The following is a 26,445-nucleotide window of genomic DNA, read 5'->3' as shown; positions in this document are numbered from 1 at the left end:
TCCCAATTCCCCATATCTCAAATTTCCCAAATTCCAAATTTCGCAATTCCAAATTTGGGAATCCCAATTCCTCATATCTCAAATTCCCCAAATTCCAAATTTCTCAATTCCAAATTCCCTAGATTCCAATTTCCCCAGATTCCAAATTCCCGAGATTCCCAATTCCCCATATCTCAAATTCCCCAAATTCCAAATTTCTCAATTCCAAATTCCCTAGATTCTAATTTCCCCAGATTCCAAATTCCCCAAATTCCAAATTCCCCAAATTCCAAATTCCCCAAATTCCAAATTCCCCAAATTCCAAATTCCCCAAATTCCAAATTCCCCAAATTCCAAATTCCCTAGATTCCAATTTCCCTAGATTCCAAATTCCCCAAATTCCAAATTTCGCAATTCCAAATTTGGGAATCCCAATTCCCCATATCTCAAATTCCCCAAATTCCAAATTTCGCAATTCCAAATTTGTGAATCCCAATTCCTCATATCTCAAATTCCCCAAATTCCAAATTCCCTAGATTCCAAATTCCCCAAATTCCAAATTCCCCATATCTCAAATTCCCCAAATTCCAAATTTCGCAATTCCAAATTTGGGAATCCCAATTCCCTATATCTCAAATTCCCCAAATTCCAAATTTCTCAATTCCAAATTCCTTAGATTCCAATTTCCCCAGATTCCAAATTCCCAATTCCCGACATTCCCAATTCCCCATATCCCAAATTCCCCCGATTCCAAATTTCCTAGATTCCAAACTCCCCAGATTCCCAATTCCCCATATCTCAAATTCCTCAAATTCCAAATTCCCCAATTCCAAATTCCCCAAATTCTCCAAATTCCCAAAACACAAATATTCAGAAATCTCCAAACTATGCAGAAACATAAAATCTTGCAAAAGAACCTGCAAATATCCGACACACATCAATTTTCCAAGCTCGCAATCACTTTACATAAAATAAAATTCATCGAGTTTCGTATCACGTCCCTATAGAAACATATTCTTTTCAAAAAAGCTCGGAAACTTCGTCTAAAAAGAATATGTTGACCGAGCAGAGAAAACTGATTTCTTTGATCGCGAAACGGAAGGAGGCTAGGATGTAAATGTCGGAAGCAACTCCGTTACATCTCGTTGGAAGTTAGCGGAAGAAAGTTTGGTAACGTGGTTGTTCGGCTCGTCTGATTCCCCTGTTGGTCGTCGTCGACGATCGGGAAGCTCGTAATTTCACTTGGAAACGTTTGCAAACAAGTTTGCCTTGGGTCTCGAGGGCCGGGCGTGTTCGTGCGACTACGTTTCACGCAACTCCTGCATTAATCGTGCTCGATTAATCGCACTAGCTAATTTCCTAAGGAGAAGTTGGAGAACCTTGCTGAGAACGTTTTTATGATCATTTTATACTGTGCACTACTTTCATTTATTTATTTTTTTGTGTATTTGCTAATTCGTTTGTTTATTTATATACGTAACTTTTAAGCTTTGTATTTATTTATTTATGAAGTGAGTTTGTTTGTAGGAACACAAAAAATATTGTAGGGGAAGGAGATTAAATAAGGTGGAAGGTAGTCCAGTTGAGTACTCAAATTCTCAAATTGTCCTGATTCCCAAATTGTCCACCTTTGGAATTTGGGGAATTCGGGATATGGGGAATTGGGAATTTGGAATTTGGGGAATTTGGGAAATTTAGGAAATTTAGAAAATTTGAAAATTTGGAAGAAAGAGTTATTCAAAAATATAGTCCCATAAAAATTTTAAATCTACTAAAAATTTCAATAAAACCCTGTCAAACACACATATCTAAAAAATCACAGCAAGTATAATATGAAACGAAGATTGTTAGCGAATTAAAAGATTTCCACTTTCATTCGATTCCTTTATTTGCTTGCTGCGAAAGCTTTCCATTGTAGGAAAGTAGTTGTACGACTTCTCCGGTCTCCGTCAACTTTCCCGAGAAGCTTTCGTTGCAATGAAAGCTAAAAGCATTCCGGTATTAACCTAAGATCCTTTCAACTCTATTTTCACCACGTTTGTCCATCCACCGCCAATCAATTTTAATAATTCTCCCATTAGCGATCGTTTCCAAAACTATCTAGTAGCGCTTCTTCGTTTCATTCACGCTTCGCTGATTCTATTTTCGTCTCGCTACAAATCTTATCAACTCCATTATCGACCCACTGGCAACTTTGTTTATACTGTCCATAATAGCGTATCTTCGCGTGATTCTTTTGCTGAGGACATATTTGTCCAAATTCTACAAATTCTAAATTTTACAAATTCTAAGTTCTACAAATTTCAAATTTTCCAAATTCCAAATTCTACAAGTTCTAAGTTCTACAAATTTCAAATTTTCCAAATTCCAAATTCTCTAAATTCCAAATTCTCCAAATTCCAAATTCTCCAAATTCCAAATTCTCCAAATTCCAAATTCTCCAAATTCCAAATTCTCCAAATTCCAAATTCTCCAAATTCCAAATTCTCAAAATACCAAATTCTCCAAATTCCAAATTCTCCAAATTCCAAATTCTCCAAATTCCAAATTCTCCAAATTCCAAATTCTCCAAATTCCAAATTCTCCAAATTCCAAATTCTCCAAATTCCAAATTCTCCAAATTCCAAATTCTCCAAATTCCAAATTCTCCAAATTCCAAATTCTCCAAATTCCAAATTCTCCAAATTCCAAATTCTCCAAATTCCAAATTCTCCAAATTCCAAATTCTCCAAATTCCAAATTCTCCAAATTCCAAATTCTCCAAATTCCAAATTCTCAAAATTCCAAATTCTCAAAATTCCAAATTCTCAAAATACCAAATTCTCCAAATTCCAAATTTTCCACATTCCAAATTCTCCAAATTCCAAATTCCAAATTCTCCAAGTTCCAAATTCTCAAAATTTCAAATTCCCAAAGTTCCAAATTTTCCAAATTCCGTATTCTCCAAATTCCAAATTCTTCAAATTCCAAATTCTCAAATTCCCAAATCTCCAAATTTCCAATATTTTAGATTCTCACATCCCCAAATCCCTATCATTTTACATATCTATCCCCCCTAGATCCCTAAATCCACTCCAGGAATAATCCATTCCAGTCTCTCCACTACTCACATTGGACTCTCGCTATATGGTCCTCCCTTTTACATATTATTTTTCGAATGAAATGTATTTAATCAGAAAATTTGAAGGATTCCGATTTCATGTTTCAGTATGCGGCGATATCCACGGGCAGTTCTATGACCTGATGAAATTATTCGAGGTGGGCGGTCCACCCTCCTCCACAAAGTATCTCTTTCTCGGCGATTATGTGGACAGGGGTTATTTCAGTATCGAGGTAAGTTCGAAATTTCATTATTATCGCATTGCTGGTTCGTGTAACTTCACGATGAACGCTTTCAGACATCGTTTTGTGTTGAACGAACCTTTCGGTCTCAATGAAACATTCGGTACTGCAATTAATTGTTTCTACAAGCCTGTTAGTTTCACTTGTAATTATGGTCGACTACTCAATTTATAGTTATTGCTGCTAAAAATGACTGGCAAGGTGGAATAAACAAGAGAAATTTTGGATGTGGGTTATTTATTTTGGTTTACCATTTGTGATATGTGGGAAAAAATTTTTTAGCTTTGAATTGTCAGATTTTTGTATTTTGAGATTTTCAGATTCTAAATTTTGGAATCTGTAAATTTTCAAATTTCCAGTTTCTCAGGTTCTATATTTCCATGTTTTAAAATTCCAAGCTCTCAAGTTTCCAAACTCTCAAATTTCCAAATTCTCCAAATTCCAAACTCTCAAAATTTCAAGCTCTCAAGTTTCCAAACTCTCAAATTTCCAACTTCTCCAAATTCCAATCTCTCAAAATTCCAAACTCTCAAATTTCCAATCTCTCAAAATTCCAAACTCTCAAATTTCGAAACTCTCAAATTTCCAAATTCTCAAATTTCCAAACTCTCAAAATTCCAAACTTTCAAAATTCCAAACTCTCAATATTCCAAACTCTCAAAATTCCATGCTCTCAAAATTCCAAGCTCTCAAAATTCCAAGCTCTCAAAATTCCAAATTCTCAAATTTCCAACTTCTCAAATTTCCAACTTCTCAAATTTCCAACTTCTCCAAATTCCAATCTCTCTAAATTCCAACCTCTCAAATTTCCAAACTCTCAAAATTCCAAACTCTCAAATTTCCAAAATCCCACGTTCCCAAATTTGAAATTCCCCAAATTCTCAAACCCCCAACTCAACGTTCCAAATTCCTAAATCCCCAAATACCCGAACCCCAACTCGTCATCTAAATCATCCTACATCCCTAAATTCCCAAATTCCAATTATATAAATTCTCAAACTCCCAAATGTCTAACAAGAAAAACTAATTCATGAAAATTGATAAGACTGCTGAACCAGTAAATTGCCAAACCACAGCCCGAGTTTCCTATAATGAATTCCCTAGCAATCGTCCCTAAAAGACTCCCTGAATAGTTAAATCCATAAAAAGTATCTCGGTCTGCGTATTTCTCGAAAAGAGGTAATTCCTCTAATAAACGACATTATCAAGCGATTTGGAACACGTTGAAAGGAACGACGGTGGTACGTATCGCGGAGAAAATCCTTGGAAAAACAGAGTTTACCGCGCGTTTCGAGAAGACGTGTGGCCGCAACAGCGTGAGCTTCTGCGTGACTGTGCTTGCACACGCGATGAAGAAGGACGTAAAGCTCTGGTCGAGATCGATACTCTGTATCCGCAATATGCTTCGTTGGATTTTCCAGAGAGCCAACAGTGAGCGAGAGAGAGAAAGAGAGAATCCTTGGTTTGCGAGAAACGTGCAGACACATTCCGAGAAGATTTTCTTTCGAAGGATGAAACACCGCGATGAGAAGCGGAGAAACACGAAGACAGATGGAGATGGAAAATGGTCGAGGAAAATGTTTGAGAAGATAAAGAGAGAGGGAGAGAAGTAAGAAGAATGGGAGGAGAACGCGGAGAATGTAAATGGGTTAAGAGGTGGCGTGGAAGAGAAGATGAAAAGGACCGATCATGGAATTGATTATTCGGTTTAGGGGAATGAGAGGTGGAAATCGATAGCAGGAGGAAAAAAACAGTGGAATATTACTGGAGAGACAGGAAAAACGGCGGATAAATAAGAGAGATATTAATATTGATATTTTTGTGCATTTTTTGATGATGATGTAATGCAGAGAAGAAATTCTTGCGATTTATGAAATTTCAGTGAATAGCAGGGTCTCTGGATTCTTGACTCTTTCAATGTTCGAGTCTAAAAATTTGAAAATTGTGATTTTTTAAATTTCAAGTTTAAATATTTTTTAATTCTTTAATTTATGAAAGTGCAATTTTTCATTTACTGATTTGTTTGAGGTACTTATTGCAGGGTATCGGATAATTGGTGGTGTAGGGGTATTTAGGACACTCCGCTAGATTTTGAAAAATTAGGGATGTGGGGCATCCTGGTGTTTGAGACATTTAGGGATGTGGGGCATCCAGGTGTCTGAGACATTTAGGGATGTGGGTGTCCAGGTGTCTGAGACACTCTCCCTTAGGTCTCAGTCAATTAGTGCTGTGCATTTAGGGGTGTGGGACATTCAAAGGAGTCTAGGAAACTCCTCTGAATTTTGGACAATTAGTGTGGTTTGTTTTGGGGGTTGGGGCACTCCACTAGGTCTTGGACTAGTGGTGTGTGGCATTTTTGGGGTATGGGGTGTGTTCAGGGGTCAGGGCACTCCAGGGTCTGGGACAGTGTAGTGTGTGGGGCATTCAGGGGTTTGGGGCACCTATTGGGTCAGGGACGGAAGCTTCCATCGGGATGTCACCATGGTGAGCACCTACTAAGCAGGGGCGGAGGGCAAGGTGTGTGTCATCGGTGGTCAGCAGCAGACTGCTTCTCAAAAATGGGATCTCAATAGAGGTTCCCAAAATGGGACACTTAGGGGCGCGGGTATGAAACCAACTTGCTATCCCCTAACATAAAAGTGTGAGCATGCTTCCGCTTTCAACGTATAGGTAAAGACCATATACGTGAATCGGAAACATGCTGTTGCTTCTTTCTCGCGGTCCTTTATTATAGTTGCAGGAGCCTATTATAATTGTGAGAAAAACAATTCGTGACTGGCCACCTGGCGGTCGCGGTGTCCAGTTCGCGATCTGCGGTCCACGCGATACGCGCGAAAAAATGATCAGTGGGGGGAAGCCCCCTCGCGACACCGTGAAGCTCGAGCGTCGAGAAGTGTAACATGATCCGCGGTTTCAGTATGTCTGTGAGACTCTACCAATGCAAATATAAAACTTTTTTATTTTTGACTTTTTCGTTGTCAAACTTTTACCAATTAATTCTTGACATTTTTCCGATTAAAATGACACCAAACACGATATAATTTGGACTACGTTTATTGGTTTAATTGACGATAAGTTTTGAACGAGGAATAATGAAAGAAGAAGAAAAACGTTGCGATTGAATCAGTTAAAGATAAAAAGTCTGTTTTATTATTTACAATGTTGCGCTGCTAATTTTCTTATTTCCAGTTCTCTTTTTATACAAATTTTTCTCTAATATTCTTGACATTTTTCTAATTGAAGCGAGACGAAACGCCTTGTCATTCATGATTTACAAGTGAATATATTTCGAATGAAGTCTCATAAAAGTTTCATAAGAAAAAAATAAAAAATACACAAACTTTATTGTTGTAAACGTCTTGTCATTTGCGATAAATTTGCAATAACTGTTATCATAATAACAAATTTTATTCTTGCATTAGAATTGTTCTGTCGAGATTATCTTTCGTTCGCACATTTTCTTCGCTGGTTTTCAACATTCGACAAAGTCTGATCATTCTCATGTATGATATAAGCAAAAGTTCAGATCCAAAAGTTTCGCCTATATCAAGACTTTAGCGTATATTGAAAATGCTTAATCCACGACAACACGTAGAAGCAGCACGTTCAGAACGCGATCGGCTGTCGCGGGAATACACAGCACCGTCACGTAGTGCATACACCGAGAAATCGCCCTGGTAAACTAGCTAGGAACACAGTGTTTCGTAACGTAGTTGGTGCACCGATGCGAATCGTGTTGCACAATCCGTAAACTAAAGGCTTTCGGTGTCGTCGAGGCTCCTGAATCGTCTGTTAGAGGCGCTAATGCGTTCGTAAATGGAACACCGGTATTTACCAATTAATTTACATGTTTTCACATTCAAATACACTGATATTTTCATTATTTTCTATTTCGAACTATCAAATTTTTTATTTTTGATACTTTCTTTTAGAAGTTTCTTTCTTTAAAAATTTTAAATGTACTCTAATTTCAAGTTTGAAAAATTAATAAGCAATATTCAAATTAATATCTAATTAACATATTAAGTACAAAGCAAATCACTAATCTAAAATAAAAATCAAAAATTGAAATGGAGAACAAGAAAATATTCACGTTGTTGTACACAACACTAAAATAATATTTAAAAAAGTAGTAAAGAACGTGAATAAAATGAAAGTAAAAATGTTCTAGAGTAAAAACGAGATAATTAATGGCAGTATACCATCAAGAAAATAATTTCATGGCATGCTACCTCAAAAAAATGGCTACGAAAATGATTTCGTGTTACAGTTCGCGTGTAATTATAGAGGGATGAAAAGCAGAAGGGTGTAATATCGGTTCAGTGGCTACACAAAGGGACAGCTGAAGGGGGCGCGTAACGTAGACAGTCGGATGGATTAGCAAAGAGGAATTAATCGACTTGAAGGTTGCACGAGAACCGAATTAATTTTCGTCTATCGAACAGTCTACGCTCTACGATCCATTGTGTATTCCCTTTGTGGTCGAGAAGCGAAATATCTTAACTTCGAACGTATTATATCTAATTTTACCTGTCGTAGCTGTTATATCTATCCTTGTAGTCTGTTATAACGTAACCTGTAGCGTGATCTTAAACCTTTCTCTCATGTAAGGACATGCTAGATAAATGCTTGCTTTTATTGTTTTTAAACGTTGTCTTTATATAAGGACATGCTAAATAAATTCTTGGTTTTATTGTTTTTAAATATTGTTCTCATATAAAGACATGCTAGATAAATACTTGGTTTCATTGTTTTTATATATTGTCCTCATATAAAGACATGCTAGATAAATGCTAGATTTCATTGTTTTTAAACGTTGTCTTTATATAAGGACATGCTAGATAAATTCTTTGTTTTATTGTTTTTAAATATTGTCCTTATATAAAGACATACTAGATAAATGCTTGGTTCTGTTGTTTTTAAACCTTGTACTCATATAAAGATATGCTAAGTAAATGCTTGGTTCTGTTGTTTTTAAACCTTGTACTCATATAAAGACATACTAAATAAATGCTTGGTTTTATTGTTTTTAAATATTGTCCTCATATAAAGACATGTTAGATAAATGCTTGGTTTCATTGTTTTTAAATATTGTCCTCGTATAAAGACATACTAGATAAATGCTTGGTTTTATTGTTTTTAAATATTGTCCTCATATAAAGACATGTTAGATAAATGCTTGGTTTCATTGTTTTTAAACATTGTCCTCATATAAAGACATACTAGATAAATGCTTGGTTTCATTGTTTTTAAACATTGTCCTCATATAAAGACATACTAAATAAATGCTTGGTTTCATTGTTTTTAAATATTGTCCTCATATAAAGACATGCTAGATAAATGCTTGATTCTGTAGTTTCTAAACCTTGTCATCACACTATCACAACCATAGATACATTTTCAAATACACATGAAGTGTCTACACATGAAATTTAAGCAGGCCAAAATTCAACCACATTTTCTTAAGATGTGGACATTCAATAACGAGACACACTCGTGACGCACAGTATACTTGTGGAACAACAAAACAAAATAATACTTGCACAATGAGTCTGAAGTTTAATATCAATATTTAATATCAATATTTCAAATTATTGAAATTATAAAATGGTTAAAGTATAGCGTCTCCCGACAAAGTTTTGCGGAACAAAGATCAGATGTCTTAACAAATTGAACATATTAGAATGGCAAGAATCTGGCACGATGACTAACAACACCACCCACGATCATTATGACGACGTCGACTGCACGAGTGACACACAACACTTTCGTTTGCCAACGCGATAAATCAAACGCAAAGTTAAAGAGTACCGCTCCAAGACTTTTGAAGTACTGTCTACTATCGTACACCTGAGTATTATCTACGGCTTAACGAAAGCGATCAGACAATTACCGGCCAATAAACCGATTTCAACGATTACATTGTTCGTGATATTGTATTATTTGTTATTAGCCGACAAATTGTTGATGCGATGTGTTGAAACGTTTGGGTGAATGATGCTGTTTGGGTTTTGTGCTATTTGCTAGTTGGAAGCGGAAAATTTGGGAAGTTTCAGATATTTATGAGGGACAGAGATTTGGGAATTTGGGAAGAGGGAAGGTATCGAGGATTTAGGAATTTTGAGAGTGTGAGGATAATAATTTTGGAGTTTAGTTATCTTAGAATTTAAGAAGGTTGAATTTGTAAATTATTAGGGTTGGCAAATTTTTTTAGATACCCATATTTCCAAATTTTTCAAATTCCAAATTACCCAAGGTCCGAATTTTTCAAATTCCAAATTCTCCAAATTTCGAATTCCCCAAGGTTCAAATTCTCTAAATTCCAAATTCTCCAAGCTCCAAATTTTCCAAATTCCAAATTTTCAAATTTCCAAATTCTAAAAATTCCAAATTCTCAAAATTCCAAACTCTCAAAATTTCCAAATTCTCAAAATTCCAAATTCTCCAAATTCCAAATTCTCAAAATTCCAAACTCTCAAAATTCCAAATTCTCAAAATTCCAAACTTTCAAATTTCCAAACTCTCAAATTTCCAAATTCTCAAATTTCCAAATTCTCAAAATTCCAAATTCTCAAATTTCCAAACTCTCAAAATTCCAAATTCTCAAAATTCCAAATTCTCAAATTTCCAACTTCTCAAAATTCCCAAATTCTCAAATTTCCAACTTCTTAAAATTCCCAAAAACCCCTAACTCCCAAAATTTCCAAACTTCCCAAATTTCCAAAATTCCAAATTCTCAACATTCCAACCCCCAAAAATCCAAAATACCCAAATCCCAATTTCTCAAAATTCTCCACCCTTTTTCCCATGAAATTTAATACATTTCAACTTGATAGTTATTCAACATGTCTAGGGATGTCCTCGGTATCATTGTCATTAACTTGGAAACCTCAATTAACGTTATGACATAGTACGAAAGTTTAGTTTTGCATCTCGGTCTATTAATCAAGATTCCCAGCACGTCTGTTTTATGGTAGAAGTAAATTCTACGCCAGTGATATAGAAGTGAAACTTTGCACTGTCAGAACTAAAGTATGTCATTCTGCCCTTGAACTAAATTCTCTGAACACTGAACTTGAAACTCTATATCGTTCTTCAAATCTTACGACTGTATAATATATTCATTTATAATGTTTTACTCGTTTTACTTCTGATGGTTTAAGTAGAACAATATTTTAACACAACATAAAATTAAAAATATTAAGTTTAACACATTGTCTGCCACACTGAAACGATTGAAAATTGCATCCATTAGTGTTATAATTTTTAATAAATTTTACCAAATATTTTCACATTATATTTATTTTCCATAGGTCCATGTAAATAATGCGAGAATTTTTTATGAAGAAAGTGAACAAATTTTTAATAATACTTATGTTAGATAAATTTAGTAACTCAACCCTTTGCACTCGAAGATAATTTTATTATTCGCAAACAGCAACTTTAAAATATTAATTAAAATATTAAACGACTTCTTTTGAGGTTATTATTTCTCTACTAATAATTTCCACTATTGTCTATTTTACTATGTTTATACATTACATGAACACTCTTATAGAATTAATTAAATTCTTTGAAATTATTGTATTAAATCGAATGGCGCCTGAGAGGCACCTCTCGAGCGCATAGGGTTAAGTGTCAGCCATATGTGGTGATATGTCAACGCATTAAATATGCATACAAACAAATTCGTATAAATGATTTACAAAATAATGAATAAATAAAATTGATAGAATAACGAGGTACATTTCCATAAAAACAAAGTACAGTATTTTTACATATGAATGAATATTCATCGATTCATAAACAGAGGCGCAGTTAAAAAGGTTAAAGAATGAAGGTGTAAGAGAAAATATTGAGCGAGACTGTTTTTTACGGGAGCTTGTTTATAAGCGTGACATCATATTTAGAGTGGCTATATAGCTGATCCAGCGAAATATAGCATGTCGCGCGTAATAAAACGAAAATGGTTTCATAAACGCGTCGGCAGAATAGCGTGACGAGCGACGGCGTCGCATAATAGAAACGTGGATAACGCGTTCGCGAATGCGTGCATAATCGCAACGCTAGGACAAAAGCGGTGCCATTCCATTGACCATTTTCCGAATTTCTATTAATCAGCAACGGTAATGGTGGACGAGTAATTCCCTCTAACTCTCTCCGCTAACCGAATGAACAAAAGCATGCCTATCCAACACCATTCGGCACGTTATTGTTATATTTGTTAGCGTTAATTATCGACCTAATGAAACGTTCATTCCTCCCGGGAGACATTAATTAACAGCTCGCTAATTACGAATGTTAAATATTTGACGATCATAGGGACGAGGGTTAAAGACACTTTGAACGTGGTCAAATGGAAATTGGAAATTTTTGTGATGGTTTTTGAGTTTTGGGGTTTGGGAGTTTGAATTATTGGATTTTGGAGTTTTTACTGTTTTTAATTTGGGAGGAGGAAATTTTAGGTGGGGGTCTTTTAATTGGGGAATTTGGATTTTTAGGTTTTTATACTTTGGAATTTGGGATTTTGGACTTTTTTGAATTTTTGATGGCATGTTTCATCTTTCATATTTTCAAGTTTGGGAATTTTTGAACTTTCGAATTTTTCACTTTTTGTATTTTTAAATTTGGGAATTTTTATCTTTCAAATTTTCCATCCTTTATATTTTCAAATTTGGGAATTTGTAACTTTCGAATTTTCCAGCTAGGGAATTTTTACCTTTCATATTTTCAAACTAGGGAATTTTTAACTTTCGAATTTTCCACCTTTCATATTTTCAAATTTGGGAATTTTTAACTTTCAAATTTTCCATCCTTTATATTTTCAAATTTGGGAATTTTTAACTTTCGAATTTTCCAGCTAGAGAATTTTTACCTTTCATATTTTCAAACTAGGGAATTTTTAACTTTAGAATTTTCCACCTTTCATAATTTCAAACTAGGGAATTTTTAACTTTAGAATTTTCCACCTTTCATAATTTCAAACTAGGAAATTTTTAACTTTAGAATTTTCCACCTTTCATCATTTCAAGCTAGGGAATTTTTAACTTTCGAATTATCCATCTCCCATATTTGTCACACACATATGTGGATACATGAAATTATTTGTGAAAAAGAGAATATGTTACACATATGTGAAATTTTGAATTTATACATATTATTAATGTATATGTATTATATGTAGATATACTCGTCTACATGTTCATTTATAAATTGATGTAGACATATGTGATAATCATATGTTGGCGCAGGCCGGAAAGAAATAGGCTTGTATTTACTTCAAGATAATATGTTTAATAAATGTACTTAACGACTACATAATAATGATATAGATATATATAATAATAGATGTTAACTGGTCTACATTTTCTTACAACGCAACGGTACGCCACGTGCGACGACACGAAACAGACAACCGCGTGGGCGACGAGGGCGTTACGTAACGGCGGACCCAACAACTACTGACGCGTAATGCCCGCGCGCGAATTATAACCCATCAAATTCCCCCACTTTATAATTCCGTCGCGGATATAAGGCTCAATTTCTTAGTCGCTTCTATGTGTAGAATTTTGTTTAACCCTTTCGTTAATATATCCGCTTTGTTGCTAGTAGATGCAACGTACTTCAAATTAACAATATTATCGTCAATCGTTTTTCTTACATAGTGGTATGCAACATCGATGTGTTTAGTTTTTGACCTCTCTATTCTATTATTCGCGAAATCGATTGCGGCTCTATTATCACACCAGATAGTATACGGTGTTTTTGTCCATTCCTCCAAGTTCAATTCTTCAATGAATGATTTCGCCCAATTAGCCTCCTTGGCGGCTATCGACAAGGCTACATATTCCGCCTCCATGGTAGACGTAGCTATGCATTTCTGTTTCGATGCTTTCCAGTCTACTAAATTCCCCGCAACAGTAACAGCTGTACCGCTAAAAGATCGTCTGTCGTCTATGTCTCCTGCCCAATCAGCATCTGTCCATATCTCTAGTACGGCTTGTCCTTTCCCATATTTCAATCCTAAATCAGAGGTTTTGCTTAAATATCTCAATATTCTTTTAGCCTCTGTCCAATGCACTCTTCCTGGGTTAGACGTGAATTGTGCTAATTTTGTAACTGCATAAGCAATGTCTGGTCTAGTATTCCTTGCAATGTACATAAGTGAACCTATCAATTCTCGATAAGGTACATTTTTCATTTCTTCTTTTTCCTTTTCATTAACCGTTTGCGTACCAGAGGGTTTTGAAAAAACACGATCGAAAAACGCCAAGGAGCGCGATCGCGCTCCTTCGATTATGTGTCGAAAAAAACCGAAGAGCGCGATAGCGCTCCTTTGGTTTCGTGTCGAAAAAAGCCGAAGAACGCGATATGTATATATATTTATATACTATTAATTTAGAATAGGTAACAACAAAATACAAATTGGATTACTGACAGCGATGCGACGCGCGACGTATATATGCGCCTGAAAAACTGAGCGCGTTTCTACAAATATCGGGTGGGCCGTCAATTGTTTGTTTCCGCAAATGCCCTGGCTTTTCTCGACACAAAATCTGAAGAGCGCGAAAGTGGCTCGTGGTACGCAAACGGTTAATAGGGCAGTCTTCTTTAGTCAACTTGATTCCTGGCTCAAGTGGGGTGTATGCTGGACGACAATCTAACATCCCATATTCTTTGATCAAAGATTGAATATACGCCTTTTGATTCAATAAAATCGCATTTTCTTCTTGGAACACTCTAATACCTAAATAGAAAGAAATACGTCCTAGATCTCGTACTTCGTATTGCTGGCTTATTCTAGTAACTATTTTATCTAATGTATTCTCGTCTTTAGCGAATACTAAAATATCGTCTACGTATACAACTATAAATGTACAAAAGTCAGACTTGTATAAACAACTACAGGAAGATCGCCTCTCGAATCCAATTGTACGGAGGAATGTATCTATTTCCTCATTCCAGTTATGACCACTTTGTTTAAGCCCATAGATAGGTCTTCGAAGTCTTACTACTCTGGTTTTCTCGCCCCCACTAACGGTTTGAACCCTCATATAAATTTCTTCCTTGAGATTTCCATTTAAGTACGCACATTTGACGTCGATGTGCCGATTTTTCCATCCGTAAATTATTGAAAAAGCTAACAAGTATCTCACTACTCCAAAATTGACAACTGGGGCATAAGTCTTGTCATAATCAATACCATGTTTTTGTCCAAAACCTTGAGCAACTAGTCTGGCTTTATATCGGATAATTTTTCCATCTTCGTTTGCCTTTACCTTGAACACCCATTTACTGCCTATGCATGTCTTGCCTGGCGGTAAGACTGCATCTTCCCACGTCTTTAATCGTTCTAGATTTTTTATCTCTTCATGAATCGCTGATTTCCACTGATCAGCTTGTGGCGATGACAGAGCTTCTCCGAAACTATTGGGTTCTTTAATTTCCATTAAATTTAATTCGACTGTTTCTTTAGGTTTTCCCTTGCACCCATATGGGTTTCTCGCCCTTTTCTTAGGTCTTCCAACCTTTGGAGCAGGTCTATCTCTCTCCTCCCCTGTTTGTATCCTTGGAGTTTCTTCATCAGCATCTAATTCACAATTCTCATTCGACATACTAGTATTTGTCCTCTCGTCGCTCGAGTCTTCTTCTGATGATTCCTCAGGCTGTTGATCGAGATTTACTTTTTCTTTTATTAAATTTCTATCCTGGAACCGAAAATTACATTGGGTATTACTGTTATTTAAATATTCGAAACCCACTTTATTTTCATCGAATTTTACATGTTTGGTATGTATTATGTCCCTTATCTTCGGGTCCCATAGTCGGTATCCTCTCGTTCTATTGGAATATCCAACGAATACACATGCGCGTGCTCGCGGGTCTAATTTTCTCCTACCTTGACTGGGAAGGTGTGCGTATGCTAGACATCCAAAAACTTTTAAATGTTTCACGCTAGGTTGTTTTCCAATCCATATCCCTTCCGGTACTCCGCCTTCCAGGTTACTGTGAATCATTCTATTCCGTACATACGCGGCTGTAGCTACCGCTTCCGCCCAAAAAGTTTGAGGCAATTTTGCCGAGAGCAACATTGATCTAACCATATCTAACAGTGTTCTATTGGCTCTTTCTGCCACTCCGTTCATCTGAGGAGTTTCAACACACGTCCTCTCATGTTTGATGCCTCGTTCTGTGAAGAATTCTTGTAACCTCCTATTACAGTATTCCAGGCCATTATCCGACCGGAAACGCTTGACTTTCCGTCCTTTCTGTGTTTCAATTCTTACTATATGCTCTTTTATTTTGTCTGCCGCTTCATCTTTTGACTTTAAAAACATTATATCTATCCGGCGAGAATGATCGTCTATTATCGTCATAAAATATCTCGAGCCACCCTCCGACGCTACTGGCATCGGTCCGCAAACGTCGGAATGTAGTAAGTCTAGTATTGCATTAGATGATTTACTATTGAGGTTCTTACACGGTGCCTTTATCGATTTTCCTAAACAACATCCTGGACATTGATTGGATACATTCATTGCGTCTGTTAATCCAGAGACATAACCCTTTCTAGCTAGTTCTGTTATGCTTCTATTATTAATGTGACCAAACCTGTGGTGCCACATTCCTGGTTCATTCATAGTTAGGGGGTGTAACTCTTTTCTATATGGTCTGCTATTTCCTACATTTCCTCGAAGGATGTATAAATTATCTTGTCGACAGGCTGTGGCAATTAGTGTACCTGTGAATTTGTTTTTTATTTTTGCAATTCCTTTTTCGAAAACTATTATTTTTCCTTTCTTTTCTATTTGCGCGACTGATAAGAGGTTTCTTCGACATTTGGGAACGTAATATACATTTTTCAGCGTTACCTCGAAATTTATGCCATTTTCATTAGTATTCAATATAATGTCACCAATTCCTTCAGCTACTAAGGTTGCTTCGTCCATTTTTATCATGGTTTCTGCAGTCCCAATAGGCTCTGGGTTAATCTGCCTGAAGTTCCTAAACCAATCTTTATTTTTACAAACATGATGAGTTGCTGCGCTGTCAATTAACCACGCATCCTCTAGTGCAACATGATTGACATTTATTGCCAGAATAAAAGATTCTTTCTGCTGGGAACGTACCTGCTGTTTGGGCTCTACCTTTTTTCTACGACACTGCCTTGCAAAATGACCAGCTTTGCCACAATTAAAGCATTTCTTTTCTGGTTTCTTGGTGTCTGTATGGTGATTGCTTTTATTTACCTGATATGCAGATACCTCGCCTTTTTGATATTCTTGGTCCTGGTCTTTTGACATTCGCCTCTCATATTCCATCAGTAACGCCTTCTTTATTTCTGTGGAAGTAAATTTAGCATCTTCTAAATTAGCCAAAGACATTGTCAATGCATCATAGGAATCTGGCAATCCTGACAGCATAGCGTACGCCAAGTCTTCATCTTTCATCTCTGAACCAGCATCCTGGAGATAGTCAGCAATTATCTTCATTCTTGATAAATACGAGGCCATTGTCTCGTTTTCTTTTAGACGAATCCTAACAAACTCTCTCTTAAGCTGCATTATTCTTTGTCTAGATTTTGGTTCATATACCTGTTGTAGAACATTCCAAGCTTCCTCTGCAGTTTTACAATCTACTATGTGTACCTGTTGATCCGCTTCGACAGCTAGTGCAATAGTTGCAAGCGCTTTTTCTACTTTACTATTATATTGGCTTACTTCTTCTTCCGTCGCATTTTGCTTGAGTACTGCTGTCCCATTTACATACGGCCACAGATCCTTCTGGATGAGGTACATTTTTGCAGCGAATTTCCATGTTCTATAATTGTCTGCACTCAGCCTATCTATCTTTCCAGCTTTCGAAGCATTCATCATTTTTCTCTTGTGCACGTGCGAGATGCTTCTAGAATACTAACCACTACACGCGATCTGGGCCCATAACCTTGTTGGCGCAGGCCGGAAAGAAATAGGCTTGTATTTACTTCAAGATAATATGTTTAATAAATGTACTTAACGACTACATAATAATGATATAGATATATATAATAATAGATGTTAACTGGTCTACATTTTCTTACAACGCAACGGTACGCCACGTGCGACGACACGAAACAGACAACCGCGTGGGCGACGAGGGCGTTACGTAACGGCGGACCCAACAACTACTGACGCGTAATGCCCGCGCGCGAATTATAACCCATCATCATATATGAAAGTATAATATATGTAATCTGATAAAATCATATATGAAGTTTCTAAAATTACTTATGAAATTATAAATAAATATATATATGAATATCAATATATATATGAAAGTTTTAATAATAACTATATGCACATATGTGTATATTAAAAAAGTACACATATGTCTAAAAAATGAAATAATGAACAAATACATACACACATAAATACACTAAATTATAAATTTCATGTACACGTATTTTTTTCATCCACTTGTTTATTATGAACGAATAAATTTAATTAGTATTGTTATAATAACACACCTTTGAGTGACATGTGATCGAAAAGAGATATTAAACTTGAAAAATAGCTGGGACAGTGGATGTGTGAATTAGCTGACGATAAAGTGGATGAGAAGAGCCATAAATAAAGAGCGATCTGAAAGATAAGGAAACATGAGTATCCTCTCGAAAAAAGTAAAGAGCACGTTAGAGATATTTAGTTCTAATAAGAATAGACGCTTCACGAGATTATTAATCACTCGGACAACTTGCGAGCGAAGATGCAACATCAGCTCATCGATATTCTTCGGTGTCTTCGTTTCAAAAATCTTTTACCATCTTACTGTTCATACGATATCACATTGAAACGATCAGAAATGTACTATTATAAATAATTTATACTATAATCTATTTCTATGTTGTTTTTTTTATTTAATTATTTTATTGGGCAATTATAACTTAATGACTAATCAGTTTGTGGGGGTTGACACAAAATTCTTGAGTTTGCAAATTTTATTTGGAGATTTAGGGATTTTGAGAATTTGGGAAGTTGGATATTTATAAATTTGGAAAATTTGATATTTGGAAATTTGGGAATTTGAGAATGTGGGGAGTTGGAGATTTGGAGCTTTGGAAAAATTGATATTTAGAAAATTGGGAATTTGAGAATTTGGGGAGTTGGAGATTTGGAAATTTAGAAAATTTGATATTTAGAAATTTGGGAATTTGAGAATTTGGGGAGTTGGAGATTTGGAAATTTGGAAAAATTGATATTTACAAATTTGGGAATTTGAGAATGTGGGGAGTTGGAGATTTGGAAATTTGGAAAAATTGATATTTACAAATTTGGGAATTTGAGAATGTGGGGAGTTGGAGATTTGGAAATTTGGAAAAATTGATATTTACAAATTTGGGAATTTGAGAATGTGGGGAGTTGGAGATTTGGAAATTTGGAAAAATTGATATTTACAAATTTGGGAATTTGAGAATGTGGGGAGTTGGAGATTTGGAGCTTTGGAAAATTTGATATTTAGAAATTTGGGAATTTGAGAATTTGGGGAGTTGGAGATTTGGAGCTTTGGAAAAATTGATATTTAGAAAATTGGAATTTGAGAATTTGGGGAGTTGGAGATTTGGAAATTTGGAAAAATTGATATTTACAAATTTGGGAATTTGAGAATGTGGGGAGTTGGAGATTTGGAGCTTTGGAAAAATTGATATTTAGAAATTTGGGAATTTGAGAATTTGGGGAGTTGGAGATTTGGAAATTTGGAAAAATTGATATTTACAAATTTGGGAATTTGAGAATTTCGGGAGTTGGAGATTTGGAAATTTGGAAAATTTGATATTTACAAATTTGGGAATTTGAGAATTTGGGGAGTTGGAGATTTGGAAATTTGGAAAAATTGATATTTACAAATTTGGGAATTTGAGAATTTCGGGAGTTGGAGATTTGGAAATTTGGAAAATTTGATATTTACAAATTTGGAAATTTGAGAATTTGGGAAGTTGGAGATCTGGAAATTTGAAAATTTGGAATTATTCAATTTTAATATATCCTAATTTGGGAAATTTGAAAATTTGAAGAAGTTGATTTGGAAATTTGGAACTTTCCAATTTTGACATCCCCAGTCTGGGAAATTTGAGAATTTGAAGAGCTTGAAGCTTTGGAAATTTGAAAATTTGCCAATTAATATATTTAAAAACGTCAAACTATAAATGTTCATATACATAAAATACCCTAAAACCCTAAACCCCCAAAGAAATAATACTTCAACCTCCCCCACAGAAAGTCAAACGAAACTACATAAAAAGCCTTAGAACGTCCCGCAAGGACACCCCTAACTTCCAAAAGATTGTTTCCTATGAAATATTATGTAAATCGTTGTTTAATACGACACGTTGTCTGATGGAATGAAAATACGTCTGGTAGAGAAGCTTGCGACAGAAAGCAATAAACCGACAGCTTACGGTTGGAGCGTGTTCGCAGCTATTCATGCGATTGTTCCTGAACCAGGATATATGCTCGCATACAATGTGCATTTATACCTGTGGATGCCCGCATTCGAAACAAACGTGTATACTCGATGAATAAATGATGCGCTCTTCCACCTCTCTCTCGCCATATTCGATATTGATTTTCCCTGCATGGCCAACTTTTGACGATTGTTTACCCGCGGTACGTGTGCATCGTTCGTGTACACTTCCATTGTAAATAAATTATTATTCCATTGTGCTATTAACAAATTGAGTCCGGCGGAAAAATATTCTATTCGCGTTTTGGTTATTGCACCAGAATTCCGGAATTATTATTCTGGGGGTGTGTTAACAAATTTTCGAGTGAAGGTTGTATGTCATTCGTGCAATTTTTATTGTTGTATTAATAAATTGAGTCGATAGAAAAAGAAGGACTGTATGTCTTTTGAAAATTGAAAATAAATTATTATTTTATTGGTGCATTAATAAGTTGAGTCAAAAGAAAAAGAAGTGAGGGTACGTCTTTTGGAAATTGAAAATAAATTATTATTTTATTGTTGCATTAAAAAGTTGAGTCAAAAGAAAAAGAAGTGAGGGTACGTCTTTTGGAAATTGAAAATAAATTATTATTTTATTGTTGTATTAACAAGTTGAGTCAAAAGAAAAAGAAGTGAGGGTACGTCTTTTGGAAATTGAAAATAAATTATTATTTTATTGTTGCATTAAAAAGTTGAGTCAAAAGAAAAAGAAGTGAGGGTACGTCTTTTGGAAATTGAAAATAAATTATTATTTTATTGTTGTATTAACAAGTTGAGTCAAAAGAAAAAGAAGTGAGGGTACGTCTTTTGGAGATTGAAGATAAATTATTATTTTATTGTTGCATTAATAAGTTGGGTCAAAAGAAAAAGAAGTGAGGGTACGTCTTTTGTAAATTGAAAATAAATTATTATTTTATTGTTGCATTAACAAGTTGGGTTAAAAGAAAAAGAAGTGAGGGTACGTCTTTTGGAAATTGAAAATAAATTATTATTTTATTGTTGCATTAACAAGTTGAGTCAAAAGAAAAAGAAGTGAGGGTATGCCTTTTGGAAATTGAAAATAAATTATTATTTTATTGTTGCATTAATAAGTTGGGTCAAAAGAAAAAGAAGTGAGGGTACGTCTTTTGGAAATTGAAAATAAATTATTATTTTATTGTTGTATTAACAAGTTGAGTCAAAAGAAAAAGAAGTGAGAGTACGTCTTTTGGAAATTGAAAATAAATTATTATTTTATTGTTGCATTAACAAGTTGAGTCAAAAGAAAAAGAAGTTTTATATGTCTTTTATAAATTGAAAATAAATTATTATTTCACTGCTGCATTAACAAATTGTGACTAACTCTCAAATTTCTAAATTTCTTGGTCCTTAAATTACCAAATTTTCAACTTTCGTACTTCTGAATTCCGAAATGACTAAATTTCCAAGTGTCCAAACTCTCAGACCATCAAATTCTCACGTTTCCATAGCTTCTCGTCTCATCGCAGCCCCAAACGCAGGGAATTATCAAAATTCGTTCTCCATTCTCCATATACATATATAAATTACACATACGAACATCCACCATATAAAATTATCCATAATTAAAATATAAGTAAATAAATTTTAACCTAACCTAATACAAATATTCCTAACAGGAAATTACCAAACACCCACCACATAAAATAATCCATACTACACGAAATAATCCATAATTAAAATGAACCTAAATAAATTCTAAACTTGAAAGAATTTAAAAATAAAAATAAATAAATTCTAACCTAACCTAACACAATCGTCCCTAACAGGAAGTTATCAAACACCTACCACATGAAATTATTCCTACACGAAATAGTCCATAATTAAAATGAACCTAAATAAATACTAAACTTGATATCATTAAAAAACAAAACCAAATAAATTTTAACCTAACCTAACAAACATTCCTACCAGGAAATTATCAAGCACCCACCACATAAAATGATCCATACCACATAAAGTCCATAATTAAAATGAACCTAAATAAATACTAAACTTGATATCATTAAAAAACAAAACCAAATAAATTTTAACCTAACCTAACAAACATTCCTACCAGGAAATTATCAAACACATACCACATAAAATTATGCCTACACGAAATAGTCCATAATTAAAATACTATTGCTCGAGCATAGTAATGAACGTGTTAACCAAAAGAAAAAATGGATGCGATTTGGCAAAAGACCTCGGTAATAAACATCCGAGTGAAGCGGTTAAATAAAGCACCATGTAAAATCGTCCGTGTTAGGTTCGTCTCGTGGCATCCTGAGGCTTGAATCGCAAAGGCATTCACCGTGGATGAAAAGAGGTATTATTCGCTTTATTTCGTGCATCAGCTAATTAATTGTCGTGCCCGGGGCCGACACGAGACGACAAAATTACCGGGGACTGGCATGCATCGCGAAACAAAAGCGCCTACGCGAGAGACCGTCGTTTACGTTTCAACGTAATTGGCCGGCACATAATTAATCTTCACGGTTCTCGAAACGCATCGTTGATTCGAGATACATATATGCACGTGTTTGTACCGCTTGTACGAGAGGCTCAATCCAAACAACGATTATAAAGCTAACGATCTTGCCAAACAAATGGAAAATTGTCTTGATTCGGTGATCGTTAGGTCTAACGGAAAGTTTCGTTCTTGCATTATTTTCATGAGTATGATTCGTTCGTTGCGACGCATGTTTGCGTCGTGACGCACTGGTTGTGATCAATTTTATTTGAATTTTTTAAATGCTTCAATTGTTCGTGTATAATTATAGTTTGAGTAGTCGATTGCATTATACGAAATTGACGTAATATTCCAACTTTGTTTGTTTGTTTTAATTGGTTGGTGTATAGGCTTGATGTTATGTCGAGGCACGTAACTTGTTATTACTATAAAATTTAAGAATTCTAAATTCTTTACTGCAAAATTGAAAAATTGAAAAATTTCCTAGTACAAAATTTGAAAATTACAAAATTTCCTAGTACAAAATTTTTAATTTCCAAAATTCCCTAGAACAACACTTAGAAGTTCCAAAATTCCCTAGGACAACATTTAGAAGTTCCAAAATTCCCTAGGACAAAACTTAAGATTTCCCAAATTCCCTAGTACAAAATTTAGAAGTTCCAAAATTCCCTAAGACAAAACTTAAGATTTCCAAAATTGCCTAGTACAAAATTTAGAAGTTCCAAAATTCCTTAGTACAAAACTTGAGATTTCCCAAATTCCCTAGTACAAAATTTAGTAGTTCCAAAATTCTCTAGTACAAAACTTAAGATTTCCAGAATTCCCTAGTACAAAATTTAGAAGTTCCAAAATTCCCTAGGACAAAACTTAAGATTTCCCAAATTCCCTAGTACAAAATTTAGAAGTTCCAAAATTGCCTAGTACAAAACTTGAGATTTCCAAAATTCTTCAGTACAAAATTTAAGAGTTCCAAAATTCCCTAACACAAAATTTAAAAATTCCAAACTTCCCTAGTACAAAATTGTAATATTTCAAAATTCCCTAGTGCAAAGTGTAAGAATTCCGAAATTCCCTGGTACAAAATTAAAAAATTCCCTAGTACAAAATTGTAATATTTTAAAATTCCCTAGTACAAAATTTAAATTTTCTAAAATCCTCCACAGCAAAATTTCAAAATTCCATAATTCTCTACTGCAAAATTTCTTACTACAAAATTTCAGAATTAAAAAATTCTCTTCTGCAAAATTTCAAAATTCATAATTACCTAGTATAAAATTAAAAGAATCTAAAATTCTCCACTGGTAAAATTTCAAAATTCCAAAATTCTCCACTGGTAAAATTTCAAAATTCCAAAATTCTCCACTGGTAAAATTTCAAAATTCCAAAATTCTCCACTGCAATAAATACATATATAAGTACCCACTATCACTCGACCTATCAACCAATCAAAATGGCCAATCTTCGTTTCCCATTTCATGTCACAAAACATTATTACCTTCGAACCGTCTACTATTTTGTTGAACTAAAGAATACTTGTACATATCAGCTGATGTTCTAATACTTCACTACTCTATTTTCAATATAAAATCAAATGTGTTCTTACTACTGTTAATTTCAGTATAATTTGTTAGACGTTTATATTTCTCGTTAAATTTGCGAATAGTAAAATTCACGAGATTCCTTCAGCCAGCATTAAAGACATTAAGATAAACACGGACCATTTGGATTTTTGCGCGGGATCATCTGCCAAAATACGAGGAACGAAACGCGATCACGAGTGCTAGTCGTTGTCACATTTAGACCGCAATACGAGTCACGAGCGTGGTTGTTTCGACGCGGCGAATTTAATTCATGGCACGTTATAAATTATAAGGGGTGACGGAGAAACCTGCTGGCAGGAGCGAGAAAGGAGATAAAAGAGACGGGAAGACGAGCGAGAGGATAAATAACAGGAACGTTAGCGGCTCCGCGAAACAGTAACTTGCATTTTCACTTTTACGTTATGGAATCGTGTTTCTACCTGTCTCTATAAAAAGAATATTTCCCGGAAAAAGCGTAACGAACGTTGTCGTTATTTATCGCGTTCGCATAAAGTTCGCGCGGAGAACCAACCGTCGAATATTTCGTGGAAGATACGTTTACGTGGTCCTATTTATTATTTCGCTGTGGATGTGCAAATGTTCTCCTTGTTTTATTTGCATTTTCGTTGGTTGGGAATTGAGGGAAGGGTTTACAATGCGATGATGAAATAAATATTATCTTATTTTATATAGAATTTTGTGTAATTTTAAACAGGTAGGATGATTTGATATAAGTTAACTGAAATGTTATTTTTTGTGATGCAAATAATTTTGTATAATTTTAAACAAGTGGGATGATTTGATATAAGTTGACTAAAATGGTATTTTTTATGATGCAAATAATTTTGTATAATTTTAAACAAGTGGGATGATTCGATATAAGTTGACTGAAATGGTATTTTTTATGATGCAAATAATTTTGTATAATTTTAAACAAAGGGTGATTTGATATAAATGAACATAAACGTCATTTTTTTGTATTCAAATAATTTTGTATAATTTTAAACAAGGGGTGATTTGATATAAGTTAACATGAACGTTATATTTTATGATATAAATAATTTTATATAAATTTATTTATTTAATTTTGAATAAAAGAGAGATGTTTTCACTGGACAAATAATGATATGAATGCTGTATTTCTGTTGCAGTGCGTATTGTACCTGTGGGCACTTAAATTGTGCCATCCAAACACACTGTTTCTCCTCAGAGGGAACCACGAGTGCCGTCATCTCACGGAATATTTCACATTTAAGCAAGAATGTAAGTAATCCACCTTTGAACAAAATAATTATAAAAATTCTTCACTGCAGAGTTTCAAAATTATCTAATTTTCTGATTACGATATTCAAATATTCCAAAATTCCAAAATTTCTCTATTGCAAAATTTAAAAATTCCAAAATTCCCTAGTACAAAATTTCAAAATTCCAAAATTCCCTAGTATAAAATTTCAAAATTCCAAAATTTCCTAGTACAAAATTTCCAAATTCCAAAATTCCCTAATACAAAATTTCCAAATTCCAAAATTCCTCACTATAAAATTTCCAAATCCCAAAATTTCCTAGTACAAAATTCCCTAGTACGAAATTTCCAAATTCCAAAATTCTCTAGCACAAAATTTCTAAATTCCAGAATTCTCTAGTACAAAATTTCCAAATTCCAGAATTCCCTAGTACAAAATTTCCAAATTCCCAAATTCCCTAGTACAAAATTTCCAAATTCCAAAATTTCCTAGTATAAAATTTCCAAATTCCAGAATTCCCTAGTACAAAATTTCCAAATTCCAAAATTTCCTAGTACAAAATTTCCAAATCCCAAAATTTTCTAGTACAAAATTCCCAAATTCCCTAGTACAAAATTTCCAAATTCCCTAGTACAAAATTCCCAAATTCCCTAGTACAAAATTCCCAAATTCCTTAGTACAAAATTTCCAAATTCCAAAATTCCCCAATACAAAATTTCCAAATTCCAAAATTCCTCACTATAAAATTTCCAAATCCCAAAATTTCCTAGTACAAAATTTCCAAATTCCCAAATTTCCTAGTACAAAATTTCCAAATTCCAAAATATCTCCACCTCAAAATTTCCAAATTCTCAAATATCTGTAAAATTTCCAAATCCTCCAACTACAACCCCTCCAAAAAACCTAACCTCCCAAAATCCCATTCCCAAACCAAAGAAACCTTTGATCCCAAAAGAAACTATATAAATCTCTCATCAAAAATCCCCAAAGGCATCAGCATATCCAGCACCGTATTATAACGAATAACACGTTATCGACATCCACCGCGGTAACACGTGGACGTTAATAATTTTCCACCCGCGAAGTTACACGTCTAGAATAAATCTCGATCGGCGATTGAATAAAAATCACGAGGGAACGGTGATATTCCGTCGGGAATCGACGCTATTCAAATCATAAACGTTACGGCTCGTAGCGAGTTAACGCGATCGGCTGGTAAATACACGCGACTTGACCCAGTATCAGACAATTTTCCGGGATCGATACGAGCTTTTCCGCGAGTTTCACCACGCAGGGTCTCGAGATATCGCTGATTGCACGCGGACCCTCTGGGATCATGAAATTGAAT

General features: G+C 34.7%; 1 protein-coding gene across 5 annotated transcripts in view; it reads left to right on the top strand.

Moving 5' to 3' along the window:
• Positions 1-26,445, top strand: part of LOC100876650 (uncharacterized) — a 148,020-nt gene that overhangs the window by 53,127 nt on the left and 68,448 nt on the right. For all 5 annotated transcript variants that reach the window (XM_076533322.1, XM_076533325.1, XM_076533323.1 and 2 more), the window contains exons 4-5: positions 3,188-3,312; positions 25,005-25,116. In XM_076533322.1, coding sequence (XP_076389437.1) covers positions 3,188-3,312; positions 25,005-25,116 — 237 coding nt within the window. The remainder of the gene's footprint in view (positions 1-3,187; positions 3,313-25,004; positions 25,117-26,445) is intronic.

The sequence above is a fragment of the Megachile rotundata genome, chromosome 7 (genome assembly GCF_050947335.1).
Source record: "Megachile rotundata isolate GNS110a chromosome 7, iyMegRotu1, whole genome shotgun sequence".
Taxonomy (NCBI): Eukaryota; Metazoa; Arthropoda; class Insecta; order Hymenoptera; family Megachilidae; genus Megachile; species Megachile rotundata.
Note: the sequence above shows the minus strand (reverse complement) of the source record. Positions and strands in the feature narration are given on the sequence as shown.